The 18272-nt window shown below is 44.4% G+C and overlaps 6 protein-coding genes across 6 annotated transcripts; 4 read left to right on the top strand and 2 right to left on the bottom strand.

Annotated features, from left to right (window-relative positions):
* Nucleotides 1-2030: 2030 nt before the first annotated feature.
* Nucleotides 2031-3951, bottom strand: BYT42DRAFT_550558 (uncharacterized protein). The gene has a single exon (XM_051566148.1). It carries the CDS (start codon nucleotides 3784-3786, stop codon nucleotides 2323-2325), a length of 1464 nt encoding a protein of 487 aa, XP_051427829.1. The 5' UTR covers nucleotides 3787-3951; the 3' UTR covers nucleotides 2031-2322.
* A 2020-nt stretch (nucleotides 3952-5971) lies between these two features.
* Nucleotides 5972-6738, bottom strand: BYT42DRAFT_488317 (Isoprenylcysteine carboxyl methyltransferase family-domain-containing protein; the record flags this gene model as incomplete). The annotated part of the gene is made up of 4 exons (XM_051563865.1): nucleotides 5972-6191; nucleotides 6257-6386; nucleotides 6451-6570; nucleotides 6639-6738. 4 exons carry the CDS (start codon nucleotides 6736-6738, stop codon nucleotides 5972-5974), a joined length of 570 nt encoding a protein of 189 aa, XP_051427828.1.
* Nucleotides 6739-7303: 565 nt separating this feature from the next.
* On the top strand, nucleotides 7304-8779 carry BYT42DRAFT_550554 (regulator of Vps4 activity in the MVB pathway-domain-containing protein). The gene is made up of 6 exons (XM_051566147.1): nucleotides 7304-7591; nucleotides 7684-7768; nucleotides 7848-7931; nucleotides 7995-8168; nucleotides 8240-8302; nucleotides 8360-8779. Exons 1-6 carry the CDS (start codon nucleotides 7335-7337, stop codon nucleotides 8546-8548), a joined length of 852 nt encoding a protein of 283 aa, XP_051427827.1. The 5' UTR covers nucleotides 7304-7334; the 3' UTR covers nucleotides 8549-8779.
* A 230-nt stretch (nucleotides 8780-9009) lies between these two features.
* BYT42DRAFT_487477 (oligomeric Golgi complex subunit 8) lies at nucleotides 9010-10080 on the top strand (the record flags this gene model as incomplete). The annotated part of the gene is made up of 1 exon (XM_051563804.1): nucleotides 9010-10080. A coding segment is annotated over one exon (1071 nt), but the record flags the coding sequence as incomplete, so codon positions are not given.
* A 1755-nt stretch (nucleotides 10081-11835) lies between these two features.
* On the top strand, nucleotides 11836-15785 carry BYT42DRAFT_550551 (Glutamate/Leucine/Phenylalanine/Valine dehydrogenase-domain-containing protein). The gene is made up of 4 exons (XM_051566146.1): nucleotides 11836-12472; nucleotides 12531-12746; nucleotides 12832-13244; nucleotides 13387-15785. The coding sequence occupies exons 1-4, from the start codon at nucleotides 12276-12278 to the stop codon at nucleotides 15642-15644; spliced, it is 3084 nt and encodes a 1027-aa protein (XP_051427825.1). The 5' UTR covers nucleotides 11836-12275; the 3' UTR covers nucleotides 15645-15785.
* Nucleotides 15786-16142: 357 nt separating this feature from the next.
* On the top strand, nucleotides 16143-18225 carry BYT42DRAFT_609089 (uncharacterized protein; the record flags this gene model as incomplete). Its single annotated transcript, XM_051571221.1, has 6 exons — nucleotides 16143-16336; nucleotides 16401-16503; nucleotides 16566-16854; nucleotides 16934-17071; nucleotides 17164-17646; nucleotides 17726-18225. The coding sequence occupies 6 exons, from the start codon at nucleotides 16143-16145 to the stop codon at nucleotides 18223-18225; spliced, it is 1707 nt and encodes a 568-aa protein (XP_051427824.1).
* Nucleotides 18226-18272: the final 47 nt, after the last annotated feature.

The raw sequence follows: 18272 nt of genomic DNA, 5'->3' as shown, positions 1-18272 counted from the left end.
CAATTGTCGACGTGAGAGCGTAAACGGAAGATCAGCTTTCTCATAGTAAAGTCTGATGCGAGGTATGGTGACTTGCTGTCCCATATGATTCCCAACAGCAGTGCTTTCCCCTCGGGAATATGAGCGTGTACTGTAATGGGTCATAAATAGGATGGCGTTTGTCAATACGTAGAACCGCCACCGCCTTGCAGCTTTATTCTAATATCGCGACAGTAGCGGTCATGATGCCCTGTTGTCTTGGTCTGTCTGGTATGATAGCAGCTATATCGGTGGCTGCCGGATGCAGATACTGTCCGCGATGATCTCCGGGTAAAAGGCAACGGGTATTATACATGTTGCGTAGAACAATTTTCACATCGCGTTTCAGTATCATCACCTCGCAAGTGTTCTCCAGCAGATTGCTACATGCGGGTCTATCGATCCACCCCAGCCAACATCGTCTGCAAAGTTGTAGGATTTGGGGATGGAGATCGTCAAACAGAGATGACCGATGTCGCTGCTGGATATCAGGATCATATATGTATACTTGCGGGAAAGACGGTTAAAAGTTTGCTGAGGATGCATATTGGGTAATTCTATGATGGATAGTGCCATGCATACGGAAGGTATAAGTGCCAGATCTTGCATTGGCTAACTCCTCATCAGTCTACAGTATATCAAAACCCAATTTAGTAAGCAGCGTTTTTCTGCCTTTGGTTGGGCGTTGGCTCGACGCAGCAAATGGGAAACCGAGGTTCTTGACGGGTTCCAGCTACTTTTTCGGTGTCCCAACCTTTGGCTCCACAGGAAACACATACCAAGGTCATGCTGCTATTGTCCATTACTCAATCGACGTTGACGTTTGGAGCTCGAATTGAGGCGCCTCTTTGAAATTCTTCAAAGGAGATGCGGGCGATATTGTGGGATGATCCTGCTCATAAAACAACGTAAATGGAAAATAGAAGCTCTTAATGCATGCAGGGTTAGAGGAACTTTGAAGAGAATACATACCTTCCGTAGTTGAAGACACAGGAGCAAGTGGGACGGTATCCTCAACGTCATCTGTCATATTTCCAAGACTTAAAGGGACAGAGCGAGCTTGACACGTTTTGGTGGTCTGTACCGCCACATTGACAAAGTAGAACTATCGGGATCTCGGAAATTGGAAAATATCCAAGACAAATGTATACAACGCGGCATAATTTTGAATAAACTACTGCCAAGAGAATATGTAAAATACCTTGTTGGGTGAGTTGAATAAACTCAGCAGTTGTATTCATGCGATTCAACAGACACCGTGAACTCGTCATTCTTTGATGATCCGTACGTCCACATTGGCAGCGTCTGGTAAGGTCTATTTGGATTTCGCGAATTTTTTAAAAAGTGTATATACATTTTGGAGAGACATGAAAAAACTGCTGCGCTTGTGCTTCTTGAATAAACGGCTGCTCTTGAATAAACTGTCCAGTAGTTGTATTCCTGGGGTTCAACGGACACCATGAGCTCATAATTCTTCGATGATCCGTACTTCCACAACGGCAAGGAATACTGTAGATTATTTTTTTAGTTGTGACAGGATATAACTAAATTAAAAATCAAAAAGGGAATCTTTCTCTTTTATATATTGTCGGACAGTGTGTGGGCAACGTCCCTTTTTGGGTTGATTGTTTTTTGACGAACAGGATGTGGCAATGGCCCGGAAAAGGCAATGTGACAGAGACTATTTTAACAGTGTGTGGGTCACTTGCATATTTGGGTGGACTTCTTCGTACACAGTGCGTAATTATGGCCCCAAAGGTAATATGGCATGAGAACCCTTTCTATGTAGAGTTATAACCTAAAAAGGCAATGTGACTTTGCTTATTTTATTAATTTAATAAGGGCGCTCTTTTTGTTGTCGAAATATTATTCTAGCTAAATTGCATGAATGAGGCTGTTCGTGGGTAAATAGAAGAAGATTGCTTTGATTTTGTTTATTACAGTCGGTGCACTCTCGATAATTCATTTTCATGCGAATTCAAAGAGTCAGTCAACCAGTCTGTTTGTAAAATGGGAAAAGAGCATCCAATTTATTTTTCTTATTCAATGAAAGACTCTGCTTTAATCCATATCGAAGGGCTTGATAGCTGGACCAACTTGTCGATCATTGCCGTTTGCTGATAGATGGATAGGATTCGTTTCATGTCGCTATCAAGTGGCTTAGGTCCTTGAAAGTTGTTCGCTACAAAAGTCCCCTCTTTTTTTTTGACTTCCAAAAAAAAATATGTGCGCAATAATAACATCTCTAGCGAATCCAAGCCCGGGTCATATCAAAGGGAAAGAGTCCGGTGTTTCTGGAGGGGCTCAGGTGCCTTTGGTCCAATCATCGAACCCTTTCACAAAACAAACCTGATCCGTCTCATCAAAACATCGAAATCCTTTGAGTTCAGCTTCATCATATGAAAGAAAATAGGATTGGATGTCTTGCCATAAACACGGATCCTGTTGCCAAGCGTCCATTCTATCCGAGGCGGTGGCCATGTCTTTTGCATGGGCTTCGGCTATCTGGTCATCATTCAATTCGGTGATATCAAGCTCGTCATCCGGAACCCAAGCAATGTGATGGAGCATAACGTGAAGCAAATGACTTCGTGCAGTAACCAGACGTAACATAAAGTCAGAGTGAAGTAAAAGTTGGGTTGCCGAGATGTGAATGAGGCGCAGCGAAGGTAGATGGGATGCGAAATAGGACCACGCACTGGCCGGGGCGCAGCACGGTAGTCGTTGATAGGTATTGGTGCGTGGAAAAATGTGCCGGAAAGCGAGTGATAAGATGGTTAAACAATCCAGTTTGGCTAGTAGTAAAATGCATCGCGTGGCCAATACGGGGTTCATTTCATGCAGAATAATGGCAAGCTTCTCCAGTTTTGGAGACCCTTCAACGATCTTTTCGAGTGTAGAGTATGCGATGGAATCAGATAATGCGAGTCGTGTAAGATTTTGGGATGAAAGCATGTGTACATAGATGTGGCTGGGTATTCTTTTGGGAGAGACGTCGTGATGGGAATAGAGAGGATGCGAATCGGTTTTCGTGGAATGGAGTGGATCGGGTTCGATGAGGACCTTTTGCAGTAGCAGTCGTTTTAATGTAGGCTTGAACAAATTGATGAGCTGCAACAGTGTTTGTTCTTTCACCGTACAACACAGCAAAGTGAGAGATCGCAGTGGATGTCGATATTCAATAAGCGACCAGAAATCGTCATAAGTATCCCGGCAGTTTTCCAGATACAGTTCCGAAAGCGACGGACAGTGTTGGATGAAGAACTTCAAGCCATAATGTTCGGAGCGTACTTTGGGATGAAAATCGATGCGGAGTGCTCGTAAATTGCATACCAGTTGGGCCATGAGATTGGAATTGCTCATATCGTAGTGAGGCCCGTTGGTGAGATCCCTGCTGAGAGACCGAACGTAACAGCCGAGATGCCGGAGCCGTTGGAAGAGGGCTTGTTTGGAAAGAATATCGGTCGCCATTTGTACCTCGGCTGTTTCGTTCTTTTGGTCGTCCTGCCGTGGAAGAATGAACTCCTTATCCCTCCAAAGATAGGGTGCGCAGAGCATGTACAGGCGCCGGCAGGTGAGTGCAATGGCCTTGAGGTCGGCGTATTCGTATTCCGGATACTGCCATCCTAAAAACTGACATTCATCATCCCGTTCAATCGTCGATGCCGCTCGTATGACCGCTTCCAGAATTTCATTTGGCAGCTTCAGCAAGGACGACTGTTGGTGATACAAGGTATAATCCTCGTCTTCATCATTCATCCGATCCATGCGATGTAGGGGAAGAATGTTTATAAAAAAGTGATGATCAAGTACAAAAAAAAAAGGAAAAAAGGGGGAAAAGAAGTTGAGGATGCGACGAATGGAAAAAAAAATGAAAAAACAGAGAGAAAGAAGACAAAGGAAAGAGTTTGGCTGGAAAAAGTAATCCGAAAATAAGAGGTGTAAAAAAAAAAAAATCAACATATGAGTAGTATATTTTCGTGAGAAAGGAGGAGTGAAGCCCGACATCAGTCTAACCAAAAACGATCTGAAGACTGCGACGACAAGATCTATGCAGCAATATGGAGAGGAATCTCTCTTTATCGGGTTACAGCAACGGGAATCAACCGATGCAATAATGCATAGGGAAAACCATGAACCATCAGAACCAGCGCATGTAACTTTGTCCAGGCCTAGATGCCCGTGCATTGCTCGTGATGGAGTTCGTGTCACGCAACTGATGTAACTCGGTCTTCTTAGGTTTTGCCGTTACACAATCCCCATGATCGGGTCTGCACCCCATGTCTTGCGATGCTTGAATCCGTCTTTTTTTTTTCTGTAGGTCATCCGATCCTCCTATAGTGGCTTGGATCATGTGTCGCGATATCTTTCGGCTGGTCTTCAAGGAATAATCTATTCATATGCTTGTCTTAAAGTCCATTTGCCCGGCAACGATTCACTGGACATCGAGCCGAGGCGGTTCCTTGATCTGTACGATACAAAGGACCCAGGTACCCATCATGAACAAATAATAAGCCAATACCAACGAGATTTCCATTTTATATGTCGCGCGGATTCTTGCAAACATTAGAAATTTTCATAATAATATGATTTTTAATGCAAACAGAGAAACTTGACTTGCAAAATGATGTTTTCTTAAGTCCAGTGTTTTCTTCCAACTCAAACCATTCACGAACCTCACCCACTGTAAACACCTTATCTCCATGTGCATTGAGAAAAAAAACGGACAGTACTGAAGGAAACTTTTAGCTTTCGAAGAATCTGTGACACGAAGACAGCCCGATTTCCTGTGAGAAAGTTATATTTGTTTTGCCCAAAATGGAAATGATATGTAGCAATTTTATGCCCACAGTTGAAACGTAGCATTCCTGCACAATTTTGATAGACCATGAAATCGACATATTTTCCAGTAAATAACAGGGGATATATGCGTCAAAGACACGCGTTCTCACTAATCTCCCTACAAAGGCTGACAACGGGAGGGAGATGACTGCATTATGGAAAATCGGTATGAGTATTGATGTTTAGTGAATGCCCACAGCAAACAATTTGAGAATTTGCTGTCTGGATCTTCGTTCCATTGGTGATTCGTCTCTTTGAAGACAAAAATGGGCACCAATGGATTACAATATTTGAATATTGCTCTAATAAAACCTTAGAATAATCACGCTGATGATGATTTGCTGGTCAAGCACCCAAAAGGGCAGCAACCAAAGGATCCATGTTACGGTTTCATGAAAGTGTACCTTTCCGATTGCTACCATGATTTCACATCCAAGCTATCGTTTCTTCTGTGAATCCACTGTCCATATTACATGGTGCGCACTCTGTCGATATGCGCCCATCTTATTATGGCTATCTCCATCATACTGGTCACGGGTTCATTCGCTTTGGATTGCAAAGATTCCACAGATTCTTTTTTTTTTTTTTTCGCAAAACAGACTTGTCTTTGACGCTCAAAAGAAACCTAAGATGACCTGATTATGGTTTGAAAAGAGTTTCAATGGGTTGATTGTCAAGCTCTGTATACGGTCCTTCATAGAGCACCGACAGGTCCAACACTTGATGCGGGGCACGCTCGATTAATAAGTTCGCGTGCATTTTATGATAAGAGAATTCATTGTTGGCGCAACGTGGGAACACTGCGCACTCGCATTCAACAAGCTACTGTAAATTGGTTGAAAAAAGGACATTTCTCATCGTGGCTTTCCACTTTCCTTGTTGAAAAAGCATCACTTTTTCGATTTTTGCAAACAAGGCAAAGAGAAAAACCACGGGTGCCAGGAACGTCCCATATGGGAAAAAAAGAACTGTTGCTCCAAAAAATTTAATGGTTTAGATGAAGAGAGAAGTGGGTGATGATATCTAGTTCTGCTTATATGCTGTGTTACTGGTGGGAATCAATGATTGCATAAAGGGGAAAGAGGAAAAAAGTCAAAATGAGAACGGCGCACTAAGGAATTAGGGGCATCCAGGTCGGTGTTCGGGCTTTGTACGTTTTCCAGTCATTACCAAAGAAACGAAGAAGCGTATACTCTTCATACACGATACGTTCGGAGAAGAAGCGGTGGAGCCAATACACAAATAAACCGAGGCAGATGGGATTGAGTAGCAAAAATTGGACACCGACCGCCCACCAATAAAAACCAAAGTACGACGGATGTCGCATAATGCTACGGTGTCAATTTTATGTAAGTATTGAATTTCATTGTTGGCAGCAGACAGCTAATTGTGTTACCTGTAAATGCCATGAGTAACTAATACATGGTCTCTTTCCTTCACATCAACAATGTGATGCGAAAAATTGTGTCTGGCAGAAAACATGGCGATAGTTCGTACAGCCTGGCCGATGAACACCAGAACAAGACCTGGACAATCAAAAGAGAGTGAATAAAAATACAAATAAAAAGAGGGTCGTTGTATTTCATTTACCAAAGCAATTGATCCAGCCAAACGTTTTCCAAGACGGGAAAAAGAAGTATTCCACAAGAAACTCGATGAGGGCTGCTGCGTGTGCGGCATGGTAATGAGCGCTGTGATTGATGAGGAAGGCTAGAAAAATGGACGGTGGTTACGAATGATATTGGCGGTGACTGTGCGGATCGGATCAATTTGCTTACAGTCTAATGTCAACTTGTGTGCATTGAAGAGTGCGGTGGCTATGTATTCCAAGAAATGGAACGAGGCTAATGCGGCAAGGAAGAATCCGAATTGGGGCATATGCCATTGTGGGTCCGACATGACAGCGAACAGCAGCCCCCCACCGCAAAGGATGCCCAATAAAAAGCCATAAGCAGCGATGTTTTGTGGCGTATTTTCACCGTCAAAGATGCGTATCTTGTCCTGGGTGGGTTTCATGGTCGTTTCACGCAAACGTTGACGTTCAAGAAGCTCATCTACGTCCATTTCGGAACGTCGTCCGAGATGAATGGTTCGTGGCCGGTCTTCGTCGGTGTGGTTGTCAGTGTACATCCTATTTTCTTGTCGGTGGACATGGCTCGCCGTCGCTGCCAATCCCTCATCTAACCTCGGTTCCTGAGACTCTGTCGCTGACATGGCCGAGATGGGAAACAACTTATTTTGAAGGACAAAGGAAAAAAAAAATACGAGAAAACAGGCGGTCGAGGCACCGCAAAGGAATAAGATTGGCTTAGGTTGCCGTAATCGTCAAAGTCACGTGGTGGTGCCTAAATGCAGTGCATGCAGTTCGTGGTTGCGCCGGACTGGTGGTGCCGGACTGTGGAGTCACGTTTGCCCAACTTGATCTTTTTTTGTTTCATGGAACGTTTCTGTGAGAGTCCTGTTCGCTGTTCGTCATGTTCAATCCTACTCGGCTCAAGGTGCAGCTCAAGCTTGCACACAATAGACTAAAGATGCTGCAAGCCAAGAAGAATTCGCTCAACCAGCATCAGCGAAGAGAAATCGCTACTCTCTTGGAGAAAGGCAAAGACGAAAGTGCACGTGTACGAGTGGAGCATATTATTCGCGAAGACTTGCTCATGGAGGCCATGGAAATTCTGGAACTGTACTGTGATCTATTGCTTGCTCGTTTCGGTCTCGTGGAGCAGTATCGGTAGGTTGGCAACGGAAGCAAGCCGTAGTTTACAATAGCAAATAGCGTTTGAAAGTGTGGATTGTTGATAACGAGATGATGATATTGCACAGAGAATGCGATAAAGGCATTGCTGAAGCGGTGAACACCATCATCTGGGCCGCCCCAAGAACAGGCGAAGTGAAAGAACTGGGAGCAGTAAGTGAAAGAGAAAGGAAAAACGCAAACCTTTTGGTGCCAGATACGATGGTACTTAAAAATTTCGATCCATCTTTAGGTTAGAGATCAGCTTGCCTTCAAGTACGGCAAAGAATTTATGATGGAAGCGCTTGAAAATACGAATGGTGGTGTGAATCCTCGCGTAAGTATGGATACCGACATTTTCGAAGAGACGCTTGTCAAACATTCAGGTTTGCATGTCTAGGTTATTGCCAAGCTACAAGTCAGTGCCCCCGACCCCTTTTTGGTCGAACGTTATCTTGAAGAGATCGCAAAAGCATACAATATTCCATGGAGATCCAATATTCTGGCTGCGGATGAAGATGATATCAATACGGATGAGGATGATGATGATGATGGCAACGGTGGTACGAAGGAGGTCGGTGTTTACATTCTGCTCGCATTAATCCTTACAGCTATTCATTTTGTTGTCTTGTCTTGTCGATGCAGGCTGCCACTTCTGCTCTCGAACCGCCGCTGGTAGCTGAATCGTCGAAACCAAAAGAGGCAGAGGTAAAATGGTGGCACGTTAAATCGGTTAGATTCTTTGTAGACTAAAAGATGATTCAGGAACAGGAGAGCACGGATTTACCAGCGCTGGATTTACCTGATATACCCACCAACCTTCCGCCGCTGAATAAGCTCAACAAAAAACCAGCGACTCCGTCGTCCTCCGGCTCGCCATCCGACAGAGACGGTGGTGCCAACGATGATTTTGATGCCTTGGCGAAACGCCTGGATGCGCTGAAGCGAAGATAAGCCATATCTCTCATACACAGAGTGTTCTCTATGGGGGCCACCTTGGTCATATATGAAGTGACCTTTTATTCGCTTTTTATTTATCAATTTTTCCAATTGTCAATGATGGTCATGAGCAATTTTTGAAAGGCATGCTCTGGCTTGATGATTTGGCTAATTGTATTTAAAGATTTTGCAGGTTTTTTGTTTGGCAGCATATTATAAAAAACTCATTTAGCGAAACAAGTAGCGTACTATCATTGTCCCATGACTTGGATATATCACTTTTTCTCTGTTATAGAATCGATGATGCAACGCAAGCAAGTGATTGCCACTTGCTCCTAGTCTAATTCGCTAATAGTGTATTTTCACGAATTTTGGATGTGGCAGAATGGGTCGTTGTCGGCTGGTTTCAGTGGCCAGCTAAAAATAAGAAAAAATTTAGGCAGTCCATTCGGTCGTACGAATGTCCCCACCGCACCATGTCTCTCTCCGTTTCTGCAGGCAGTCTGGATGATAATGACGATTTGCTCCATTTACTTACCCAATCGTGGGATGAAGAGTCGAAAAATGCTGTGCAAACATCCCAATGGACCCGCGATTATCTCCATCGTCTGACGTCGTTGCCATTGAATGAACTATTGAACGAACCGAAAGAACTTCGTCACGAACAAGACAAGATGCAGCGAGAGGCGAAACAGCTTGCTTTTCGCGATTATCCTTGTTTTATTTACGCGCAATCCTGTCGACATCAAGTGGATGAAACGCTGAAAGGCTTGGATCACCAGCTGACGGACTTTGCGACCACCATACCGGCGTTGCAAGACGCTTGCGATACGTTTCTGCAAGAAGCCGGGGCCGTCATGGGAGAACGGTCAAAAATTACACGTGTGTTGGAACACCAGAATGTGCTTGTGGAGCTTTTGGAGATTCCTCAGTTGATGGAAACATGTGTATTGAACGGTTATTACTCGGAAGCCATGGACCTGGCGTCTCATGTCCGGCTGTTGCATTTACGATACCCGTTGCCGGTCATTGATACCATCCAGGATCAAGTCAAATCGTATTCCGATCTGATGCTGATGCAACTCTTGTCTCACCTCCGACGCCCCATCAAACTCGCAGCCGCCATGAATATCATTGGCTATTTGCGTCGTCTCGATACCTTTCAGACCGAGAACGAACTACGCATGGTGTTTCTGAGATGTCGCCACAGTTTCCTCGAGCAACGCGTGGACCGTATTAAACGAGAAATGTCGGACGATACCAGAAAACGAAGTCAAGATGCCGTTGATTACCTGAAAAAGTACATTGATATCATGCGAGAACAAATGTTTGAAATTGCCACGCAGTATCTATCCGTCTTTTCAAACGAGGAGCAAGATTCATTGCTTTCCGACTACATGGTGCACCTCACCTTGGATATACGGACCACTTTATCCGAGTACCTGGGCATGGTTCAAGACGTTTCGTCTCTGGCATCACTCTTAACGCAGCTTCAGTACTGTGGCATGTCCTTGGGAAGAATCGGTCTTGATTTCCGTCATTTCTTTGTTCACATTTTTGAAGAAACCGTGAAACCCTTGATTCTGCGATGGATTGATGGTGCCACCTCGGATCTTGTCGGTAGTCTTACCAAAGCTGCCACTGAGCAAACATTACCCAGTGCATGGATGTCCACCAAGTTGAACCACTCGCGATACAACGACCACGACGAAAAGACATCCTCCGCCAAAAAAAGCCACACATTTCATCCCCCCATGTTGCTCATGGACTATCCATCCTTGGCACTCTTTACCAACAGTGTTCTGTCCATATTTAATGCGTTGCGGTTGATGCCTGCCATCAGTTTATTCAAACCTTTGGAAACCCATTTGGATGCCTGCTTTATGGAAATCGAAAGCGCGCTAAGACATTACGCCGATCTGCCGACATCGTCGTTGGAAGATGAAGCTGTATTTGTACAATCCTATGAATCCGCATATACACAATGCTGCGTTCCTTTCCTGCGCAGTTGTCTAGTGGACGGTATTTACGGCGACATTGGCGGCATTAGAAACAGCCAGAAACCGGATGAAACACAATCTAGCCCTGAACGGACGAGTGAAATACAAACTGAACAAGTCGTTGAACCACCAATTGAACAGCCAACGGCAAAGTCTATCAAACCAAAATCTGAACCGTCGTATGAACGAACAACTGGACAGCCACCTGAACAGTCAACTGAAGAAACTGAGCAAGCGGTTGAACGAACCACTGGACAGCCAACTGTAGAGTCTTCGGAAGAAAAATCTGAACTGTCGGATGAACGAACAACGGAACAAGAAACTGAATCACCAACGGTACAAGACATTGACCAAGCGATTAAACAACCAGCAAAAGAATCAACTGAAGAAAGTGGACAGCCTAATTATCAGGAAACTGAACAATTGACTGGACAACCAACTGAACAGTAACCACCCAACCCGATCCCTTTTCATGTCAACCCTTTAATAATCATCTGTATCATTCCTTACATACAAGCAATGATTTATTATATGCATATTTTGGTTTTTTTCTGTAGCGGTATGAGTGCACCAGCAAGTTTTATTGATGTAGAAAATTGAGTGAGTGGGGGAGTTTGTTGCATGGTGAATCGACAACCGATGTTCGCCATGGTATCGGAAAGTAGCATATTTGTTTACTTTGTAAAAATACCGGTTGTTTGGTTAACATTCATGTAACAAAGAAGCATGTTACTGATCAAACAAGGAAATCGCGGTTTGCCGACATTACTCAAGGGCAAAAATAGATCCGTTTTTTGCAATCTCTGATGATTCTTTGTATTTCTTACAGCTTTATTAAATGCTGCAACGCTTTGAATAGGGCAGTAGTGGTGTCTTTTTGTATCAGCTGCCAATGACAAGAGACCAGTTGTCAAAACTGTAGCCACCAGTTTTTTGCAACTCAGCTGCTTCAAGATGGTTTCTAAAGGCTTCCTCAGAAGTTGGACTCTCAGACCATACTGTAAACACTCTTAAAGCAGAGGTGACACACACAGTAGCAGTCAACACCCCACATGGTTTTGAACTGCAAAAACATGACTGAAGTTTTACCAGCTCTACTTGATCAGGTACATGCGGGTAAAAAGAAAGCTTAAGTGGAACTTCGTCGCAATTATTGGGAAAAAGAAGATTGAAGGTGTTCAGAGTAAATCGCTATTGTCGGTGGGCCTAGATTGTCCAGCGAGGTCAAACAACCAAGAATGGGTATGCTTTTTATTGGGGTGATTTCTATTCAACCGCGGAACATGGCATGTCTTCCTTTTCCCTGTTTCCATGAGCCGATGGGATTTCCTGTTAACCCCTTTGTACTCCATAAGGAAAACGTGGAAATAGACAAGGTTTGCGATGGTTCCGGGGACCAATAATAAGATTGAAAAAATTGTGGTAAGCAAATGCATAGTGATTGTTGCTCATGTTTTCATATCATGCCATTTTTTTGGGTTGAAATTTTTACTTGCAACGAACCACCCACTTCCAACATGAGGCAAGCGAGCCAATCAAAGGGTCGCTCTTTGTCTCTTTTTCTCACAAACTGAAAGTTTTATTGTTTTGACTTTTGACGCACTGGACTCCTTAATTTGTGAGTCATTCGTTTGGTGGTTGCTATGCGTCTATAAATAAGGACATATTTCGTTTACTTGCCACGAAACCGTATTCGATCCTACTTTCTCTTTTTTTTGACTTTCTGAATTTTTCATCGGCCCATGACCGGCGCTTTACTCCAACCTACTGCGACGGGTACTTTACCCTCCAATTGTCACACGATTGAAGACATATGCGGCTACAACACCAACGTATTTGCCGGTAAAAACGAGCAAATGGGGGAAGTGTGTGCGTATTTGGAAAAAACGGGCTTCCTTCCTCCGTCGTTGGTAGAAAACGAAGTATCCTGGTTCTACGGGTAAGGGTTATAGAACCGAGGATGGTATTCGCTTTTTTTTTCCTAACACTGTTTACAGTAACCTAGGTATTGATGATTATTATTTTGCCTTGGAGTCCGTGGAAACCATTGCCAATCATATCATGGCATTGTATGGCGCCAAGATTCTCGCTTACACCAAGAACGAGAACGTGTTGGATATCAACCTCGAAAAGGAATCCGAAGACTCGTCCATTTATATTCATTCCTCAAGACCTGGTGTGTCCCAAGTCAAAGGACCTCAATGCGAGAAAAGGTAAGAGAGAAAAAGAGAGCGAACAATTTTGCCACACACTTTTTTTTGTCCATGTTCATTGACATTTTGTATGGAATGGCTTTAGAATTGACGAAAAGTACCTTGATACGTCTTTGCCTTCACAAGCTTACCGTGTGGAGTCTTATCGATCGACTGGTACGGTTTCTTCCAATCTAACGTCGCAGCTGCGTTGTTACTTTGTGACCAAGTGCCAATTTGTGAATGCCACGCCTACTCCCGAGGAAGAGGGCGACATTCGTCAAGTCGCCGATCAAACCTTCCTGCAAAAAGCCAATGCACATACCTTGAAAGTCTACGAAGCCGTGATGCGCAATGTGCTTCAACGTACAGGTCCTGTCATTGAGATGTATGAAGTTCAAGGAAGCCGCGAACGCCGATTGATCATCGGATACCGCCAACGCAGCACCCAAGGATTCCTTTCCGCCATGTCCGATTTGTACCACTACTATGAACTGTTTTCGGCACGCAAATATGTTGGTAAGTCATGGCATCAGCTGCAGTGAAACAGGCGGATAAGCAGAGAGAGATATAAAAAAAAACGGCTGACAAGGGAAAAAGCGAGGAGATGGGAAACTGAAATGCAAGCGTACTGATACAATCCATTTTTTTTCCAACGCAGAACAATTTTCCAATGGTGTCACGATTATGGGCCTGTACTTGAACCCATTGCCCCATTCGAAGGCTGTGCCTATTGAACATTCCATTTACCAGGTGATGAAGGAAACTTCACTGTTATACTGCTTGCCAAAGACGCCGCTTCAGCAGTTTTTCAAGACCAACAAATTATCGGTGCAAGAAACAGTGTATGGTTATGTGGGATGGATATTTGCGCAGCATTTCTTGAACCGACTTGGAAAGGAGTACACGAGCTTGATGGATATTCTGGATCGCAACAACCCTATCCATGAAGAAATTCTCTCCAAGATGAAAAAGCGGCTCCGTCAGGATACATTCACTCGCGAGTACATTCTCGATATCATCAAGATGTATCCCGATCTCATCAAATTGCTCTATGTCAATTTTGCCACGGTGCACTACGTCAACCAGCGTGAAGCTTCCTTGCAACCTACCATTTCATACCAGCGGCTAAGCAACGTGGAACATTTGACGGATGACCAGTTACTGAAAAAGATCAAAGCTGTCACTTGCAACAGCCATGAACAGCTTGTGTTTGAAGCGTTCCTTACTTTTAACAAGCATGTGCTCAAGACCAACTTTTACCAGACTACCAAGGTCGCCCTTTCCTTCCGGCTGGATCCCAGTTTCCTGCCAGAGATCGAGTATCCCAACAAGTTGTATGGCATGTTTCTCGTGATTGGTTCTGAATTCCGAGGTTTCCATCTTCGTTTCCGTGATGTGGCGCGTGGCGGTATCCGAATCATCCGCTCGCGCAACCCTGAAGCTTATTCCATCAATTTGCGCACGCTTTTCGATGAAAACTACGCTCTGGCAGCAACCCAGCAGCGCAAAAATAAGGACATTCCCGAAGGCGGCTCTAAGGGCACGATTCTGCTCGATATCAGCCAGCAAGATAAACCCGTCGTGGCTTTCGAAAAGTACGTGGATTCCATCCTCGATCTCTTGATTGCTGGTCAAAGCCCGGGGATCAAGGAACCTTTGGTGGATCTGACGGGTAAACCTGAAATCTTATTCTTTGGGCCCGACGAAGGCACGGCCGACTACATGGATTGGGCCTCCCAACACGCTCGTCGTCGTAACGCCAGCTTCTGGAAAGCCTTCACTACCGGTAAAAGTCAGTCGTTGGGCGGTATTCCACACGATCTGTATGGTATGACGACTCGATCGGTGCACCAGTACGTGCTTGGCATCTACCGTACCTTTGATCTGAATGAAGAAGAATGCACCAAGGTACAGACTGGTGGCCCCGATGGCGATCTGGGATCCAACGAGATCAAGATCTCCAAGGACAAGACCATTGCCGTTGTTGATGGTTCCGGTGTGCTGTACGATCCCCAGGGTATCCATCGGGAGGAATTGACTCGACTTGCGCACCAACGTGTCATGATCAGCAACTTTGACACCAGCAAATTATCCGATCAAGGGTTCCGTGTTCTGGTCGACGAGCAAAACGTGACGCTTCCCGATGGCACGATTGTAGAAAACGGGCTGTCTTTCCGCAACACATTCCACATCCACCCATTGGCATCGGCGACTGTGTTTGTGCCTTGCGGTGGCCGGCCTGAATCGGTGGACCTGAACAACGTGCAGAGCCTTTTGAACCAGAACGGTAATCCTTTGTACAAGTATATTGTGGAAGGCGCGAATCTGTTCTTCACTCAGGAAGCGCGCTTGCGGTTGGAAAAGGCGGGCATTGTGATATTCAAGGATGCTTCAGCCAACAAAGGTGGCGTTACCTCGTCTTCTTTGGAAGTATTGGCCGCCCTGGCTTTCAGTGATCCCGAATTTGAAGAACACATGTGCGTCAAAGATAACCAGATTCCGGAATTTTATGAAGCCTATGTCAAGGAAGTGCAGAACATCATTGAACGCAACGCAGCGGTGGAATTCAACGCCCTTTGGCGCGAACATAAAAAGACAAAAACGCCTATTTCGATCTTGTCGGATGATCTTTCCACGGCCATCGTCCAGCTGAATGAGCAACTGCAACACACTGGCTTGTGGGAGAATGTTCAACTCCGTGAAGCGGTTTTGAAGAAGGCCTTCCCTAGACTGTTACTAGAGAAACTTGGATTGGAAACGCTGCTAAAACGAGTTCCTGAAAGTTACGTGAAAGCCATCTTTGGTGCCTACCTTGCATCCCAATTTGTGTACAAATACGGCAGCCAACCGGATCATTTCGCTTTCTTTGAATTCATGCGCGAAAACTACTATACCGAAACAGAGAATGCCGCCTGAACTTGAGAACATGCATGTCATTTCCAAAAACATTTCATCCTTTCTTTTTTGTTATCCTGATCCATTTTCATAACCTCTATTTTTTTTTGAAAGAATAATAAAAAGTCTTGTTACAATTTACAGTAACCTATTCAAACAGAAGCGACGTCTTTTAATTCGGAAATTATGGAGGGTCAAATTTGCTCTTCTTCGCCGAACAACAAGAGACTGAAAATAACAAAATGCAGCATCCTCCTTTAGTTTGTGAGCTATACCAAAAGCTTATGGTATAAAAAACAACTATATCTAATGAATTGACAAAAATCAGTATAGTGCGTTTTTTTTGCTTGACTATAAAAAGAAAAGGGGGGAAGGGCTCTTGCAGAATCAAAAAGTCGATGATGTTGTGACGCGAATTTTTTGTTCTCATTCGGTGTGACTTGCCGCTTTGAACGAGCCTCAGGCGGAGATATCTTTTAGTTTCCCACTGGCAGGGCTTTTTTCAGAGCCAAAACGTCCATGCCAGTAACACGTACAACGCGCAGCGGCAGATTCAACTCCAGTCCAGAAGACGTACTGCCATTAAATAATGGCAATGAAGCACCACGGCAAAAGACACCCACCAAAAAATCGCCTGACCGATCAGAAGGACGAAGCAAGATGAACGCAGAATATAAGGATTTACTGCTTCAATTTATCCATATTCTTCAACGGTAACATGTCGTTTTTCCAAGTGCGCATGGTGAATATCATTCCCTCTTATACATTTATCTATAGAACGGATAAAGAGGAATCACTGCAAACAGCCAATGCCATCACTTTAAACGACCTACGATCTAATCTGGAAGCAGACAAATATGCCAATGTCAGCGAGTTCAAAGTAATACACACCGAATCTTATATAACATGCTACGTCGTATCTCATCATTTCATTTGGAATAGAACGAGTTGGATCAGGTATTCATCTCTGCTGTACAAGGCTTCCGGCTGGATCGTACAAAGATTGCTTACGTGGAGCAACTGTACCGCTACGCCGTATCGACGCTTCAATTAGAGACGCGACGTATGAAACGGAAATTGAGCCAAACCGGCGACGATGATGCCGATCAAATCAAATATGATGAATCCATAGCGCCTAGGAAAGCGCTTTTCCGATCAACCCCCGACGGCTTTGTATTTACGGATGCCACCATATGCGCAAACGATACCGAGAATCACGCCCAAATCTTACGTACGTTTCTCCATCTCATCGATTGTTTCTTTGACGAGTGGTACCAATACGAGTGATACTAATGGCAATATCGATCTAGCTGCCAATGTTGAAGAAATGTTGATTCATTCTACACCCGCTGACATGTACGAGGTCCCAACACTAAGGAGTACAGTCGCTTTACCGCCTCGATTCCCGCCAAAGACATTCAAACATGAAGATAAACCTGTGATTGGAAGTAAGCTTAGAAAACGGTCAATTCTTTGAATTCGGATCTATAATCTTCGTATGACAGAAGAGCAAAACTCATGGATTTGATATATTCTTTAGTACAATGGTTGGACTATGGCGCTTTTTCAAGCTTTGCCCCTGCCTGCGATTCGCGCAATGCCAATGTCTCTTATGAAAGCACTTACATGGGACGCGCAGCAAAACGATTTAAAAAGTGGGAACGAAAGCAACGTAATCTGCAAAAGCAAGGAAAATTACCTCTTTTACCGAAACACGCGTCGCCAACGACATCGACACCTCACAGTAATGACAGCCCAAATAGCGATAAAGAAGGTGACGCTAATGGTGAACTCGACACGGCGTGGCTCAAGCAGCAGGATCTTGATGTCGACACCATTCTTCATGTTGCTGAGGGAAAATCAGCCAAAGTGGATGACGTGATTGTGCCTGATCCTGCAAACGTTGAAGCGATATTGGAAAGAAACAATCAACTTTTAAGACAGCTATTGCAAAGACAAGAACATCGATTCAGTTTGGGAGATGTTCAATGGACGAACATTGATGACACAGAATTGGAGACCGGTAAGTGTTTGATATTTGTTTGTGACGGGCAAGTTAGAACGACAAGCTCTTAACCTGATGCTCATGATAATTGTTCTAGCTAAAGTGTTGCAATCCAAGATTTCGGAGCTGATGGCCAAGGTTCCACCCAAAGATCTTATTACGCCGGACGAGATCCAATCGGCTATGGAGCGATTACCGTTACTGGAGACTGCTTACAGAGGCAATCTTCCACCCAACAAAATCTTTGCGTTCCCAACCACGGACAAAATCGAACCTTTACCACCATATGCCAATATCACACCGACATATCAAAAAGAACGATGGCGACTCATTGATGTCGGACCTATTCCACCTCGATCCAACACCACCACCACCACCACCCACTCTCCTGCAGGGCCGGTTCCATCTCCATCCTTTGCGCAGCAACCGTCATCCCAACCCCAACCCAGTTTCATGAACAGTGCCGTGCCTTACTTGACGCAGCAGCAAGTTCGTCGCAATTCGGGTGCCAACATGATTTCACCCAGTCCTTTATCCCAGGTCATGTATCAATCATCTGCCTTTTCTCCAGGCGCCATGCCCACTCCTCCTAGATAGACGACAAAGATGCATCATCGATAATATAACTAATCAATGAAGTAACA

The sequence above is a fragment of the Radiomyces spectabilis genome (assembly GCF_025331425.1).
Source record: "Radiomyces spectabilis strain NRRL 2753 chromosome Unknown BYT42scaffold_1, whole genome shotgun sequence".
NCBI classification, from domain to species: Eukaryota; Fungi; Mucoromycota; class Mucoromycetes; order Mucorales; family Radiomycetaceae; genus Radiomyces; species Radiomyces spectabilis.
Note: the sequence above shows the minus strand (reverse complement) of the source record. Positions and strands in the feature narration are given on the sequence as shown.